We start from the raw sequence: 15,100 nt of genomic DNA, 5'->3' as shown, positions 1-15,100 counted from the left end.
CTCCAGGAAATGGACCACTGTGGGCTGAGCTGAGTGATAATAGCACTAAGCGGTAGGATACAGCAATAAGTGGCTGGAAGGTGACAGTACCACCAAGAATGATTTTAAACCCATCAGAGCCAAAATGAGCTCGGCCAAATGGACAGAAACCTGAGCTGCTGCTCTGCTCCAGGGTAACAAAGACTTTCCTGGAAGATACTCTGACTAAAGAGTTTTACTTCTGTGTCCAGGTAACTAAAAAATGCTAGCTAGTTTTAACAACTATAATTGTGTGGATGGTTTGTATTTTCTTCCAAGACTAAGTCCTAATTTCAAAGCAGGTCAAGATCCCTCTAATACATGAACAAAACAAAAATTCTGATTTCTTCACCTGGCATCAGTCAGGAGGAAGCAGGTCTACTCCAGCCTAAGCCCTACCTAAAATTCACATGGAGAACCACCTTCCCAGAGTCCCTGCAAAAAGGACAAAAAAAATTTTTTTCAAGGATCATGCCCTGAAGAAATCAATGCAGTAGCATCATTCAGTCTGAATCAAGAGTGTTTAATGGCAGTCCTCAAAAAGAACAATACAAAAATGAGGAGGATCTATATACACCAAAAATTAAGAGTTTTCACTGAAATAGTTTGTCTTATAAACCATCTTGGCCATGGTGAATGCAAAGACCTGAAGATAAGCAAAAATCCACTCTGAACTGTGCTCTTGTAGCTGAAGATAAGAAAAAAATCCACTTGGAACTGTGTTCTTGTAGTTTGTGGGTAGACCAAGAACTAACCCTCAGAAAGCAATCACTGACCAAAGAGTCTTAGTTCAGAAACAGGAGTGTACAAAGAAGCCTGTTCAAACAAATAAGGAAAACATGCAGCACATACAAATTAGTGGAAGCCTCCAGTCAGTTCCTGTGAAAACCAAAGATAATCAAAATTGAACACAGAATGCTAAGTACCTGGACTATAAACATCTCCCCTTCTTCCATGCATGTTGTATAGCCTATGGCATTGGAAGCAGATGTGGATGTGAAATAAAATTTATATTCTTTTTCAGTTTCGAATAAGCATCAGAAATAAAATTTTATCAAGTAGCTGTCATTTTTGCCACTGTATCAGCTGATAATTTTGGAGTGGCACCTTTCCCCACTGCCTCACTGGCTGCTTTCTGAAATGATTCCATGACTAAACTTTAGGTCCTCATTTACATAGATCCTTGAACTAGTTTTAGGAATTGTGTATTCCTTTAAATTTTCAGACAGCAACAGAGCTTGAATGACACAGGGACTGCTAGAGGAAATCAAAATGATAAAATTGGCTTACTGGGAATGAGAAAGCAGGACTTTCTCCACCTTGGGATACTGCTACAGGGGATACTGTATCCATCTAGTGTAAAAACATGAATTCCAGTTAAGAAAATATTTATCTCAGAGACTTTGTTGTCATGTCAACAGATGTCAGATACTGCTTAAATTGTGAGTCAACTTTGAGGCCTACTGCATCAGATATCAAGGTCTCATTCAATTAAAAAATCATATTAGCATAGTAATCTGGTTCCTTCTCTCACCATTGTGGGGACATCTTGTGATTGCTGCTAACTGATATAAAACATGCTCCTTCCTATTACCTTGATCTTTCCCTATCTGACTTTTTCTGATTTACACACAGACTGGATGTGCACTAGACATGTTCACAGTACAATAGGCACCCTGACTGGCTACTCTGATGCTCACCAGACACAAATAATGCATCCACAAGCACCATGTGTAATGCTTCATTGTAAGTTAATACTTCTCTGAAATGTAAACCTCATGTTTGCTTCCCAGTATAATTCCCACATCTAGTTAATACTTGTCTAATATATATGCAATAACCAAGAATGTTCTTTGAGGCTACCTTCGTTCTTTCTCAATTAGAATTAAAAAGAATTGCAATATATTTAAGAGACACTAGAGGGAAGCCAAGACATCCCAACAACCCTCTCTAGTAATACAGCTTGCAGTCCTAAAAGCAGTTAAAAACAAAAAATCCTTAACATGGTGTAGAAAATACCAGTTATACTTACTATATATAAAGATGCCAAACAAATTATTAATTTACAGCATGGCTTTGCTGTTTTTTTTTCATTGGCACTCTGCATGCTGTTAGGCTCCAGGCTGTTCCCTCTAGGCATTCCCTTGGTGATGCTGAGAGCCTGTGAACTTTCACAGTTGTAACACTTGACAGTAATCTCATGAAGCATTCAGACAGTATAAATTGCTAATATACACTGTAAATAGGGGTGGTGGATATGCTGGTGTATTTTCTTCCTCATTTGTTGTTTGTTGCACAGTTGCTCCATAATTTCTACTCTGGACTTAAATATTTTGGGGTTTTTTTTCAGCACCCATCACACTCACAACTACCAGGATGTCCAGTTCATCTCCCCTATATGTCCCTTCACCAGCCTTACAAAAAGGACTCTTTCACCCAGAGTACAGAGGCAAGTCACATGCAGATATGGTCAGAACAACTGGTTTATGTTTGTGCTCTGAGCTGCAGTGATCAGGCACAGGGCTTCTTTAGGGTACCTCAAAAAGCTCTGGTTATGTGATTGACACCCCCTTAAGTTCCCCCTTCCCATCTCCCAACTCCTTACTCTGCCACCCACATTTGCTCCCAAACAAGCAGCTGTTTACCCTTTTGCCATTGTCCCCAGTTTTGCTGACTTGATATCCTCATTTGGTCTTTATGATACAGGTGCCCTGATACTTTCTACCTGGGCCATCAATTCCGTTAAAATTAGTACCACTTTATTCTGTGCTGCTGTTTCTCATCCTGCTGTCTTTTTAGAAGTGACACAAATCAAGGTTAACCATCGGCACATATACCATAATATACCTGTTTATCTTCGCTCCCCAGCAAGAGGGGTAACAAAAAACCCAAAACCAAAAAACATTTGATATACAAAATAAGCTGATGGTAACACAATGCCAAAAATAGCTTATTACGTTAAGTGCAAGGGAGAAAAGCCTTGATATAAAGCTTGATTGCAACAACATTTCAAATTACCAGTTTAAATACAAGACTTGCATTAAAATATTTCTTGAGATACATCTCTTGCTCTCTAAGGTGATTTTCTTTTAAATTTATATACACATATCCAGTTGTAACACTTGACAGTAGTCTCATGAAGCATTCAAAGAGTATAACTTGGGTAAGTACACACTGTAGATATGAGTGGTTAATGTCTGTATGATTTCTTCCTTCAAGGGTTCATAACATTATGTTGAGTACTAGCCTCAGACAGGTGACCAGCCACCTGATACAGTATAATACCCGCAAGCCCTTCCCCAAAGTCCCACAGTCTATGCTTCCAATGCTCACTGGATCCAGATGGTATTGCCTCTTTCTGGTCTGCGAGACTCCACTGTCAGTTCTCCAAAAGTGGAGAAAAACTGCTCCATTTCCTTCTGCAACATATCATTCCTCTTCTCTGCATCTTCCTTGGCCCGTTCTGCATTACGCATTTTGATTTCTACCATTGTGAACTTCTTCCGCTCTTGATCCAGTTCTTCATGCAGGGCCATCATTTCTGTCTCCAGGGTAAGATTCCTCTGCTCCAAGCTGCAAAAACGAAATAAAAGCAGACAGCTCCTGAGCAGCACTCCTCACTCACTCGAGCAAAAATGAACACCACCAACAAATTCACACACAGGTCTTTCCATTTAGAAAACTTAGACTGCATTTTTGAGGTGTACCTACAAACCATGGCTTCATCAATGAACCACTCTCATAGGGCAATCACTTCAGTAGCTCATTTAGAAAATGCTTAATAACATCCATTGGCAAGGTGCACAGTAGTGAACAGCTCCACCTAGTTCTCCAGGAACAGGTTAAAGACTCTTTTCTCTTCTGGAAGTGCTGACACCCAGCTCCTGCTGTAGTTGCACTAGTGTCACTTACAAGGTCAGAATAATGCCCTGAATGCCTGTGTTTCACTGCTAATTTCCTTTCTTCACCTGATTTATCTGCTGTATCTATTTGCAAATATAGATCGACAATTTCAGAAAAACTGCAATCAACATATTTTTGTCTAAAAATCTGACCCTATATATATTTTTCATGCCAATAGGATAGCACATCACAACCATGACAAACAATTGCTCTGAAACAAACCCCTTTGGATCATATCACAGAAACAATGTCAGAGTATGTCAGCACCAAAGGATAGGAAACTCAGTGGCAAGCACCCAGTCACTGCACCTAGTGCAGACTGATAGCAAGTCACAAGAGGGAAATCTCGGATTTATGCTGTAAAAGGCAGTCAGATGGTAGAGCCAAACCGTCTTACCTTTTTATCCTTGTCTCATACTCTAGTTTTTGCTTGGCCATCTCTTGCTTTAAGCTGGAGACCAGGCTGTGCAAAGCACTGTGATTGTTAGTACTGTTGGCCACAAACGTTTCACTGTTATCACTGCTGCTGGTGGCTCGGCTGCTGTGGCCCCCCGTACTCCTCCTGTCACTTTTGTTCTCATAGTCACCCGGGTTAGAGAGATCTTCATGTGGTGGTCCATCCAGCACAGAGTCTTCAAAGTTACCTGCATAAAAGTCCTGCTCAGGGCAGGTGGTGGTGGATGAACGACAGGAGTTGGAGTGCTCAGGGAGGGATATTTCACAAGAGGATGTTGACCAGGTTGCACTGTCCACACTCTGTTTGTCATCAGAGTTCACCATAGAGAACTGCTGGTGGACATTGTCATAGGTGGAAAGCCTGTTGTGCTGGCCTGACTCACTCACCGATTCCTTCTGCTTGTTGTCCCTCAGTGTGACGTAGCCATTGGACACCCAGCCTGGGGTCCGGCTATTGAGGGTGTTGCTGTGCCCATCTGTGCTAGAAACACCCATCCGCACACCTCCGTTCTGCACGCTGTGTGTGCCCATCTTAGTCACTGGTCCTTTCAGGGACGACGTTCTCCTGGTTTGCAGGGTACAGTTTGGTAAAGTCTGGCTCTTCTCAGGGCCCTCCACAGAGCTGCTGAAGGACCCATTGGTGACTATGCCACTGCCTTTATTAAAAGCAGGATTTTTTTTCACCATGAGTGGTGGGCTTCTGGTGACATCTAGTTTCTGGATGCTGTTCCTGGGGCTATTTGTCTTGCTGCCTGGCAGAGCAGTTGGAGACTCATTGTCCGTACTTCCCCTTTGGGGAGACTCAGCCTTGTCCCAAGAGCAGCGCCTTACTGCTGTCTCCTTGGTGTTGTTGTTCTCTTTGTTCTGTAGCTGTCCCGCAGTCACTTTCTTTGGCATTTCATTGTTGTTGTTGCACACCTCAGGTCCCATCTGAGGGTCTGCATCCTTGGGAAACAGCTCGTCATGTTTGCTAATCATCACTGACATTAGCTGCTGGACTACTACTGTGCCTGAAAGGACACACCAAGTACATGGTCATTAATGACCTGTTTTGTTTAGGGCATAAATGTACTTTATCCATCAGATCCCACAAATACTTAGCAAATATTCAGCTTATACAAACATTTATGCAATGCATCCATCTGTGTAACACCCTGAATGTTTAACACACTTGAAGCGCCTCTGGCTACCAGGCCAGATCAGCACCACCTCTTTCTTCCATGAAACCAAGCCAGCAGGCCTCACAGACTCTCTAAGAAAGAAACTTTTGCGAAGAAGCTACTACCATGAGAGTAACTGCATCCCAGGCAGACCACAGACGGAGATAATGAGTAGCAAAGGATAACATCATTCTAAATGATGTGTTTCAACTCAATATGATGATCACTTTTAAAAACAATGTCTTATTCTGTCACGGCACTTGTATTTAGTACCCTAACAAAAAACAGGCAGGCAAGGGATTTTTGTTGCTGGAACACAAACGTTTTAGTCTTTGGAGCAAAACAGGGCAGTAATGAGACAGAATTAATTTAATGTGAATGCTTTTAACCACTCCATGGTGAGACTATACGCAATCAGGAAACTATGCCATGTCATAGCACGGTACAGAACTAATGCAGGACCACAGCTTGCTATTTGCTGTAATAAATGGCCACCTTTACTCTTAAAGAGCAACTCCTTGGTGTGCACACCACTTGACTCCACGGTAATTTACATACTAGCATTTATAACTGGACTTGGGGTAATACAGATGTGCAACTCTAATGCATTAAGCAGACTCTCATTAAGGGTTATTAAGAATATTTCAGGAACAGCGTCAAGGTAGTTATAATAATAACCACCCTATTTTTAAGCTCCTAGAGAGCTTTCAGAGGCATACTGTGCTCTTCTAATCAATAATTTCCCACTGTGCAATATTGTTTCACATCAACTAATTTGTAATATTCTGGATCTTTATAACCCACCCTTTTAAATTACAACTACTCAGAGCCAATTCAATGTGGGTACTCAACAACATCTTTTTTTAGTGTTCTTGTTTGTTTGCTAAGGCAAAATCATACATTAGAGCTTCATGGCAGGAAAATTCACTTAGTTACTCCCATGGTACATTAGGTGTATTTCTTCTGAGAACATTAGCTGTTTCAGGCAGAATTTTACTACAAACATTGCACTGTACTCAGGCAACTTTCAGCACTGTGTTTGACAGGAAAAAATTGCCCCATGATTGGAATTCTGGAAAATGTCTCTTGAAGCAAACAAAAAGAGCTCCTCGTCTCCATTGTACAGGTATGGTTACCCATAGCTGCACGTTTGGCTTTGAATGACTGCAAGAAAAGCACGCTGTATCTTCCAAAAAGCAAAGAGCAATGAAGAAGGGTGGCCATGAGCACCAATCAATGTACAGTCTTTGTTATAAGTTCCTATACATTTAACTATGCATAGCCCAATTGCAAATCAGCTTTCTCTCATGTCAAATCTTAAAGTTATGCTTAAAGAGAAGTCATAAATCTGTTCAATCAAACCTGTTTCTCATTAGTTAAAAGATATATGTATTTCCCTTCAGTCAGTGTAGTATCCATGCCATTTCATACAGCAGCCACCATCCTTTTAGGGCTGTTGATAAGCAGGCTGGAAAGTTGCTTCCAAGAACTGGAAAAACATACTACTTTCCCTTTCCACCTGGTTTAAAGAAAAAACAACTGAAAACTTTCTTGCTCAAACTTTCAAAAAACCCCCTCAACTCACAACCTTTAGGCAGCAGCCCATTTGGAAAAATATAAACCTAGAAGGTAGTATTTTATTTAGAAATGTCTAACTCTTGTCTCCCCATCCCAAATCTCCATCTGCCTCCCTTGCCTAGGGTGAGCTGAAGATACATGGTATCCCATCAGTAAATGTCATCCTGTGAGATACTATTCTCATTGACTTCAGTAGTATAAATCAGCTCTGTGACATCTCTCTCCAATTCCAATCTAATAAACAATTTGAAGTACTTTTTATACTATTTAATTCAAAAGCATGGGGAAAAAAGAGACAGTTTGCTGCCTGACCAAAAGAAACATTCACAACAGTTATCTACCAGGCTTCTAAGCTCTGCGGAATTTCAGAGTAAGAGAAGCTACTATTCCAGTCAGTCTGGCAGTTTCATAGGTACAAAGAGACAGGTTGAAAGTGAAGTGATAGACAGCATATGTGCACACACACAAAACCCCTAACTCCTGCAAGAGACATGACAAGATAGTTGAAGAGGAAGGAAACAAAGCAGGAAAGACTCTTGTGTTTCTCTTTCAAAATACCATGGGGAGATGATATAAGATGCATAAACTAGCACTTTAATGACACAGCAAAGCTTATCTCTGCACCCCTATATCAGACAGTCACAGTGCATTTGAGACAGGTATGTACAGAAACCAGGGGGAAGACACAAATGCAGATTTAAGGGTATTTGAAGCTACACAGGTTGATGATACACATGCACCTTCATAATAAACATGCACGTAAATTGGACGCCTGCTCTTGCAAACTCTTTTGAGTCAAATGCATGATCAAACCATTCTCTGTGACAATGAGAATCCAGACATTAAAGTTAAGATGACAATTAAAATCCCTTTCCACATCAGGTTTTCTGCCTTATCTGAGCTGCTGTTCAGATGACTAACCCTGGGCATTCACTGCTTTCATACATGGTTTGGAAGTGCCATGTTTCTGTTCACAACAACATAGTCATTGCGTTAAGAATTAAAAGGAAAAAGAAGGGACCATAAGACTACAGAAAAACAAGTACATGAACAAATGATACGGGGAACTTTATCTGGGAAAGAGAAAAACATCAAAAAAAAAATCCATACGCTCTCAAATAAACTGTGAACACTGCATTTTCAAGTTTTGGTAAGTTTTTCAGTGCAGCATCTGTGTGCAGCCCTAATTTCTAAGAAAGTTAAGTAAATCTTCCATATAAAGAAAAAAGTGTTTCGAGGGAGAAAAGGCATCATGTACTTTATGGACAATCAAGGTCACAAAGATTAAGCCTAGGAGGAAATTAGGGGAGGAGATTATTGTGGCCATATTTTTGTCTTAATTACAGCAAAATGCTACATCTGAACATTGCTGTAAATAACAAAATGCAGCTGACAATTTGATCACTGTTATGTAAGGCACATAATATACCACTGCCTTGTGGGGGTTTCTACATTGCAGTATGAACTTGTACTAATTTTTTCTCATCGTTAAGAATCACAGTAAAATATTAACTGCACTCCAGCTGCACATGCTGAGTAAGAACACGCCATATTTGCAGCAAGTTTTGAGAGAAAAAGTACAATTTTAGTGAAGTGGCCAGGGTAGCACAATCTCATGCAAAGTCTGTTTGCAATGCGCCACGTTTCAGTCACTTTTATAGTAACCTGTGCAAGCTTTAACCCAAACATTCATTTCAGTTGAAGAACTCTGTGTCTATAAAACAGATATACGGAACTTGCTGTACATGTTACATGGACTGGTGTGTACTGTTAATTAACTTAAAGACATTCCTTCTTCTATTACAAGTTCAGTACAGTAAGCTCACCCTCCATGATAGTCAGAGGATCTTCCACTTTGGGGCGAAGGATGTTAGGGCCAAAAACAGTTGCCAGATTTTGCACACTCATTTTGTTTACACCTGAATAAGACTGGACTTCATCAAGGAATCTGTGGGGAAGACAGAAGCCTTTAAGGAACATGTAAAAACGGAAATTAAAAACAAACAAACAAAAAAGCACGTGATAGTTCCTTAACATAGTTCAAGTATTCCCTTCCAATTCCTTACAGAACATCTTGAAAACTCAGGGCTATTCTCTACAACTTCTTCAGATTTTTCTTCAAAATGAGACATTGTTAACAAAATTTAAATCTCAATCTGGACTGATGATGAGATAACTCTCTTGAAGATGGTAACCTTCTCCAGCATAATTAATCAACTGCTTGGCTCATAAAATATCCTCAAAATGCAAACTGTCAATTTTTAATAAAAAAAGTTTCTATCATTTTAAAACACATTTTTTTTACACTGGGCACTTCACAAATTGCAAATGTGTAAGACACATTTTTTAAGATGTTAGATGTATCCTTGAGACTATTCTATATATGACAAGGCATACACAGTGTCCAAGGGTAACATGCTTCAGGAGTGCACAGCCAAGGCCTATAACTGCAGTTAGAAATGGGAAAAAACAGAGGACAGAAAGTATTCACTTCTACCTTCTTGTATTTCTTGCTGAGTGTGGCCCGCTTATGACAGGAATGTCATAACTGTGCACCTTGATAGGGCAAATTAGTAATTGGTCATGCAGTAAACCTGTAATTTTAGTGCATTCACTTGAAGTTTACCAACCCTCCCACAGAGTAATGCTTTTCCTTCAGGGCACATATGCAGACACATAAGTCTGTCAGCTCACACTTACAAACACCATTGTGATATTCTCACAAGAGCACTTACCTACAGATATATTTTAGCAGATTATAATTGACAGCTGGCAGGCTCTTCACTTGCTTCACCAGTTCTTTCAGGCCCTTTAAGTGGTTTAAAAAAAAAAACAAACAACAAAAGAGTGGGGAGTCACAGTTTCTTAGTATCTTACCAGAAAAATATTAGCAATTACAAGACAACAAACACATTGCTGAAACTGCAGCATTAGATGCTATATACAGGTTACCATCAGGAACAGCTTGTAGACCCCATTTTGCAGGGGGAAAGCTATATTTGACTAATAAGGATTAGCTCTGGATAAAAATAAACAAGTAAGTAAATAACTTGGTTTCATCCTGTCTTTCCCTTCTCTCTCACTCTCTTTTTTTGACCAGCAGCTCCTTTCCTCCTGCTGCTGATAAAAAAGCTGAGGCTCCCAATAACAGTTCTTATTTGAACTAGTTGCCATTTTCATATGAGAAACTATTCAGGTATTTTACCCAGCTCTGGTCCATAACAGATTCAGACCATTAAACAGTTACTTCAGTTTGTGCTCACCCTGGGAATGGGACAAGCAGAGTATCACACACTGATTTCTGTGCCCTGTGAAAACAGACCCTGGCTATGCTCTGTACCAATTAGGGCCTTTAGACTCAGATTGGAGTTTTGATGCTTCGCCAGCATCAGTAGGGTTTTGATTAAAATATGGTATGAAAACAAATGCAAATTGAGATGTGTGGACCACGATAGTGCACAAGTCTGCTGTCTGTGGGCTAAGAAAAGAAACAAGATGCACAGTTCTTTCCCCTAACTGTGAACGCACTTTTAACTTCTGCACGGAGAAAGATCAACTGAAAATCTAGTCAGACAACTTTATAGCTGGACTGCTAAGCCACCATAAAGAGGACTGAAGTGGCTCATCACCTATAGTGCTGATTTTTCACAAGCTATCAACACCAATTCCAGCACCAAAAGGCCACTGCAATTTGAATTTTGCTTTCAAAATGAATTTAATAAAGTGCATCATGGCATAGTTGCAGAGGAACTACATAAATACACTTTGGTCTAAGCCAATATAAAATGACTAAAATTTGAATCTGAAAATGAGTGTCACTGCAAGTATAAACTGCTTGATGAACTCGAGCTGTCAGGTGGCTTTACATGGGAGCTATTAAAGGTTAGAGACATATGCAACACACACAAGCAAATAGCTGCAACTTTAGCTCTGAGGATCCCCTGCAATAACTTGTGCAAGTAACAGCTCAAACTAAACCAGCTGAACAGCCCACTCCCACCTTTTGTAAGCAGCTGACAAAAATATGCACCTTGTAGCAAAGGCCAGCAAAGAAACCAATCTGATTTCTGTGGGTGTAAGAGGTTATGACCATAGAAGACAGTTTGCCACAGATCTTTCTTCCCCCTCCCCGTTCCATTTGGATGGGAACAACTGCCACCTCTGCTTGGCAGTCATCAGCTGAGGGCTCAGAAAGGAGACAGACTCTCAGTTAGAAAAGAGGGGCTCCTACTCAATTAATTAATTAGGCAGGAGGGATTCCAGTTCTGGCAGGATTTGAAATGTCAAAAAGGAATTAAACAGAAATAACCACCTTAGAAAGTTAGGGCAGTAGATTGAAATCAACAGAATGAGCCTATTTGTATTTACTTTGAAAATAGCAGGGTTGACTTCATTATCTGTAAGCACACAGAACAATGTAAAAGCAAGCACTTAGTTTCTTATGTCTTCAGACTAATACATAGCAGGACCATGCCACCGCAGGGCGCATTATCGGTCAGAACCCTTATTTTGCTCATTGGGTTATGCTGTTTTAAGAGTTTGGAAGGCGGTCCGCTTCCATCTTCTTGAGGCCTTCTGATTCAATGATAGGCAACGAATAGAGAACATTGGCCTTCAATCAAAAGTCAGTAAAAGTTGGCATCTTTTTGTTGGCACTTCGAAGAAAATGACCCCTGATTTAATAGCAAGAGATGGTTAGCAACTACCCAGACCCTTCCTTTTACATTTCAGAACAATAATCAACAAAAATGTAAGCCTCTTCTGTGTAAAATGGAAGCTATTGACCAAAATGATATTTATTTGAACTGGATTCAGTGTTATGCAACTAATAGAGCTAAGGTTATGCTATGTACCTTTATTTAGACTTGCAAATTATCTAGGTGGCAAAAATTTTCATATAAACCCAGCGTCCATTAATAGATTCACATCTTAAATTAGGATAGGTAATCACCAGCTTCTCTCCTCTTCAAAATCACAACAGGTTATAACACACCAGCCTTTTATTTCATCTTACTCACCGTTTCTTCCTCCTTGCTGAGCATTTTGGCACAGGAAAGAAAATCTTCATATTTTGCGTATGGTATGACTGGTTCTGGGAGTTCCCTTAGGTACAGCTTAAGCAGCGATGCCACCGTGTGCACATCTGTATTGCTGTTGGGTTGGAATACAAGAAGCTGTTACTGTGAATCAGGATAATACTGTGAGATTGACAGGCTAAAACCCCCGCCACTTCACTTTTCCATTGTCACCCCAGATTTTACTCATCAGCACTTCATACATTCATAGACCATATCTATAATCTGTGGGGTTTTTTTAGTTTTGGGTTGTTGGGGGTTTTTTTCCTATAAAAACCTCACAGTATCTCCAAGCAAAAGTGTGTCAACTCTTCTGATTTATTACTATAAATAATTACACATAAGGCCCTATTTGTAGGCACAGATGCAATGAGATCCTGGCTGTCATTGACAGGCATCTTATATCAGGCATGCAAAATCTATCTTAACTGATGCTTTTCATTTTCACCCGACCCAGAAACCAGGCATTATATTTAGACAGTGGGGATTATTGTTTTACCAGAAATGGCCCCAGCTCCCAAAACATGCCCAGCATGTCTCAATTCCACTGTATCACCATCCTCCCTGGTATCACTATTAAGTAAGCAAGTTGTAAAAGAGACTATATATACCACAGGTGTTTAGTTGAAACTGCCTGATCTGAATTACAGTTTTTTCCCTGCCATGCATCTTTTTCCTATGGCCTCCCACAAAATGACTACTGTGCCTTTTAGCTGTACCATTAACACTGAAAACCTGAATATAATTTACACACAGAACTGTAAATCCATGGGAAATTACTTTTAGCTCTATCCTATACCACGTAAGCTAACGTATTGCAAGTCACCAAACTTAGAAAATGTCCGAGTGCTAGCACAACAGGTTATAGGACTGACAGTCAAAGATCTGGCAAGACTTATGCTTTCTCATAATTACATTTGCAGAAACTTAAGGTATTTTTTCGATACAGCTAACAGGTGCCAAGGGTATTTATCAGGTGTACTAAAAGTAAGAAGATGGGGAGAAAGATTTAAAATCACAATTTCTGAGTATGCAGTAAAACTTGCTTAAATGTTCCTGCGGTGTGTAAAGTTACACTATGGTAACTTAGGAGTACTTCTCTGAAAAGAAATAAATAGATAAAAACTACAAGTCTCTTGCGTTACTTTTGACTCTCTGAGTTTAGCTACTCAGGCATTTACTCAAATTCTTACTGGAACGTTCTACATGCTTTCCCTGGTTCAGATAAGGAGTTGTACTACAAGCTAGTATTTTTCCCTCTAACTTCTGAAAAATCAAAAACCCCAGATACTAAATTATGCTAATTTCATTTCTAAGAAACAGAAAATGTACAGACATTTCCACAACATGTATTATTGTGTATTTTCTTTTCCTCTGAAAACTTCACACTTGGAACATTTTTTAAACTCTCAGTCTCTCAAAGGGAACCACTGGTATTTGATGCACTTAAGCTTTGCTAGAGGTATGTTAATCATTATTTTGGAATGATCTGTTAAAACAATAATGGCTTTCACTAAGTTAAATGTTAACAAGAATGATGGGAACAACCTTAGATTAACGTGGTGTGGTATGAGCAATCTAAGTCAAAACAGGCGAGAAATGATAAAACGCTGCATATATTTAAAAGTTAACCACCCCCACCCTCCTTGAAATAAATTCCCAGAAAACATTTCTATTTCAATCGTGAATAATTCCCAGCCAAAATTCCAAAAAGCATTTTCTAGAGAAACTCTATAAACAAAGCACTAATAGAAATCTGCATTTTTAAGGAAGGTTCAAATTGTAATCCCTTGATTGCAACCCCCTACTTCGTAGACTGGCTTGGATTCAAAACAAGAATCCTGTGTTTACCCCGCCCTGCTTCTTGGATGCATATATAACTGTAAGGAACAGTACTATATATGAAACTAGATATAGTTGTACTATTTTATGATATTTCAGATGCTAGCGTAGATTTGGCCTCCAACCTTTGCCTTCTACCTGACCCCAATCCAGATGCAAACTGAAGCTCTTCTTGACGTCCTGGCTAACAAAAATCTTTACAGACTGCACAACCCAAGGGCTTGAAACCCAGACCCCAGCGATCTCTCAGGTAGCTGCTTAAATGTCTGGTTGCCATTGGTGGCATTAGTTTTTAGAGCACAACCATGGCATGCCCAGGCAGTTGCCACTATTCAGCCTTATCCAAAACCCAAATTTTACAAAGATATCTTCAGTTTCCTAAATTGTTGGTACATCAGGAAAGCAAAAAGGATACAGAGGGACTGAGTTTTGCTAGTCAGACTCTGAAGAACAACAGCAGCCACAGAGAGTAGATGTAAACTGGCAGCCTTAAGACAGTGCCCTACATTGCAGCATGAAAGCGGGCACGGGCCATCAATCTGCAGAGAATTTAACTCTGATTCCTTGGCATTTATGATCTTTGTGAAGATTTTAGTGTTAGTATTTTTATTATTTAAACAATGAAACTCCCCAGGACTTGCTGAAGAACTGAACCACATCTTCACGGAGACTATTTACATAAAACTAGAGAGGCCTTTCCAAATACAAGATTCAAACAGGTTGAGTGACACAAATTACTGAAGAACAATTAAAAGTTAGCACACACGTCTCCCAGTGAGGGGATTAAGCAATATCATCTTCCCTTTGTACTTCCAGGATCATTCTTCCTGTAATATATAGGAATAATTTTACAGCAGTCCTTTGGAGTGAAGTGGAACACTTGCTCCTTGAGGGCACAGCAGATGGAGGATAAAAAGACTGAAGAAGGGGGAAAACCCCTGAAAACTGATGCAATTTGCAACTTTCTCCTTTCTATGTGAAGTAATAATAGAAAATCACTGTGAAGGGTTAGTTGAGTGCTAAAAACCGTGGCTCTACCAAGGAAGAACCAAGAGAGAAATGGGAAGG

At 39.9% G+C, this 15,100-nt stretch overlaps 1 protein-coding gene across 5 annotated transcripts in view; it reads right to left on the bottom strand.

The window, feature by feature from the left end:
• Positions 1-520: 520 nt before the first annotated feature.
• Positions 521-15,100, bottom strand: part of ARHGAP24 (Rho GTPase activating protein 24) — a 220,499-nt gene continuing 205,919 nt past the window's right edge. For all 5 annotated transcript variants that reach the window (XM_037395508.1, XM_037395523.1, XM_037395514.1 and 2 more), the window contains 5 exons: positions 12,134-12,266; positions 9,851-9,924; positions 8,942-9,063; positions 4,319-5,387; positions 521-3,591 (listed from right to left, as the gene is read on the bottom strand). In XM_037395508.1, coding sequence (XP_037251405.1) covers positions 3,348-3,591; positions 4,319-5,387; positions 8,942-9,063; positions 9,851-9,924; positions 12,134-12,266 — 1,642 coding nt within the window. In that variant the 3' untranslated portion in view covers positions 521-3,347. The remainder of the gene's footprint in view (positions 3,592-4,318; positions 5,388-8,941; positions 9,064-9,850; positions 9,925-12,133; positions 12,267-15,100) is intronic.

Source organism: Falco rusticolus, chromosome 1 (assembly GCF_015220075.1).
Source record: "Falco rusticolus isolate bFalRus1 chromosome 1, bFalRus1.pri, whole genome shotgun sequence".
Classification (NCBI taxonomy): domain Eukaryota; kingdom Metazoa; phylum Chordata; class Aves; order Falconiformes; family Falconidae; genus Falco; species Falco rusticolus.
This window is presented reverse-complemented; position numbering and strand designations above follow the sequence as displayed.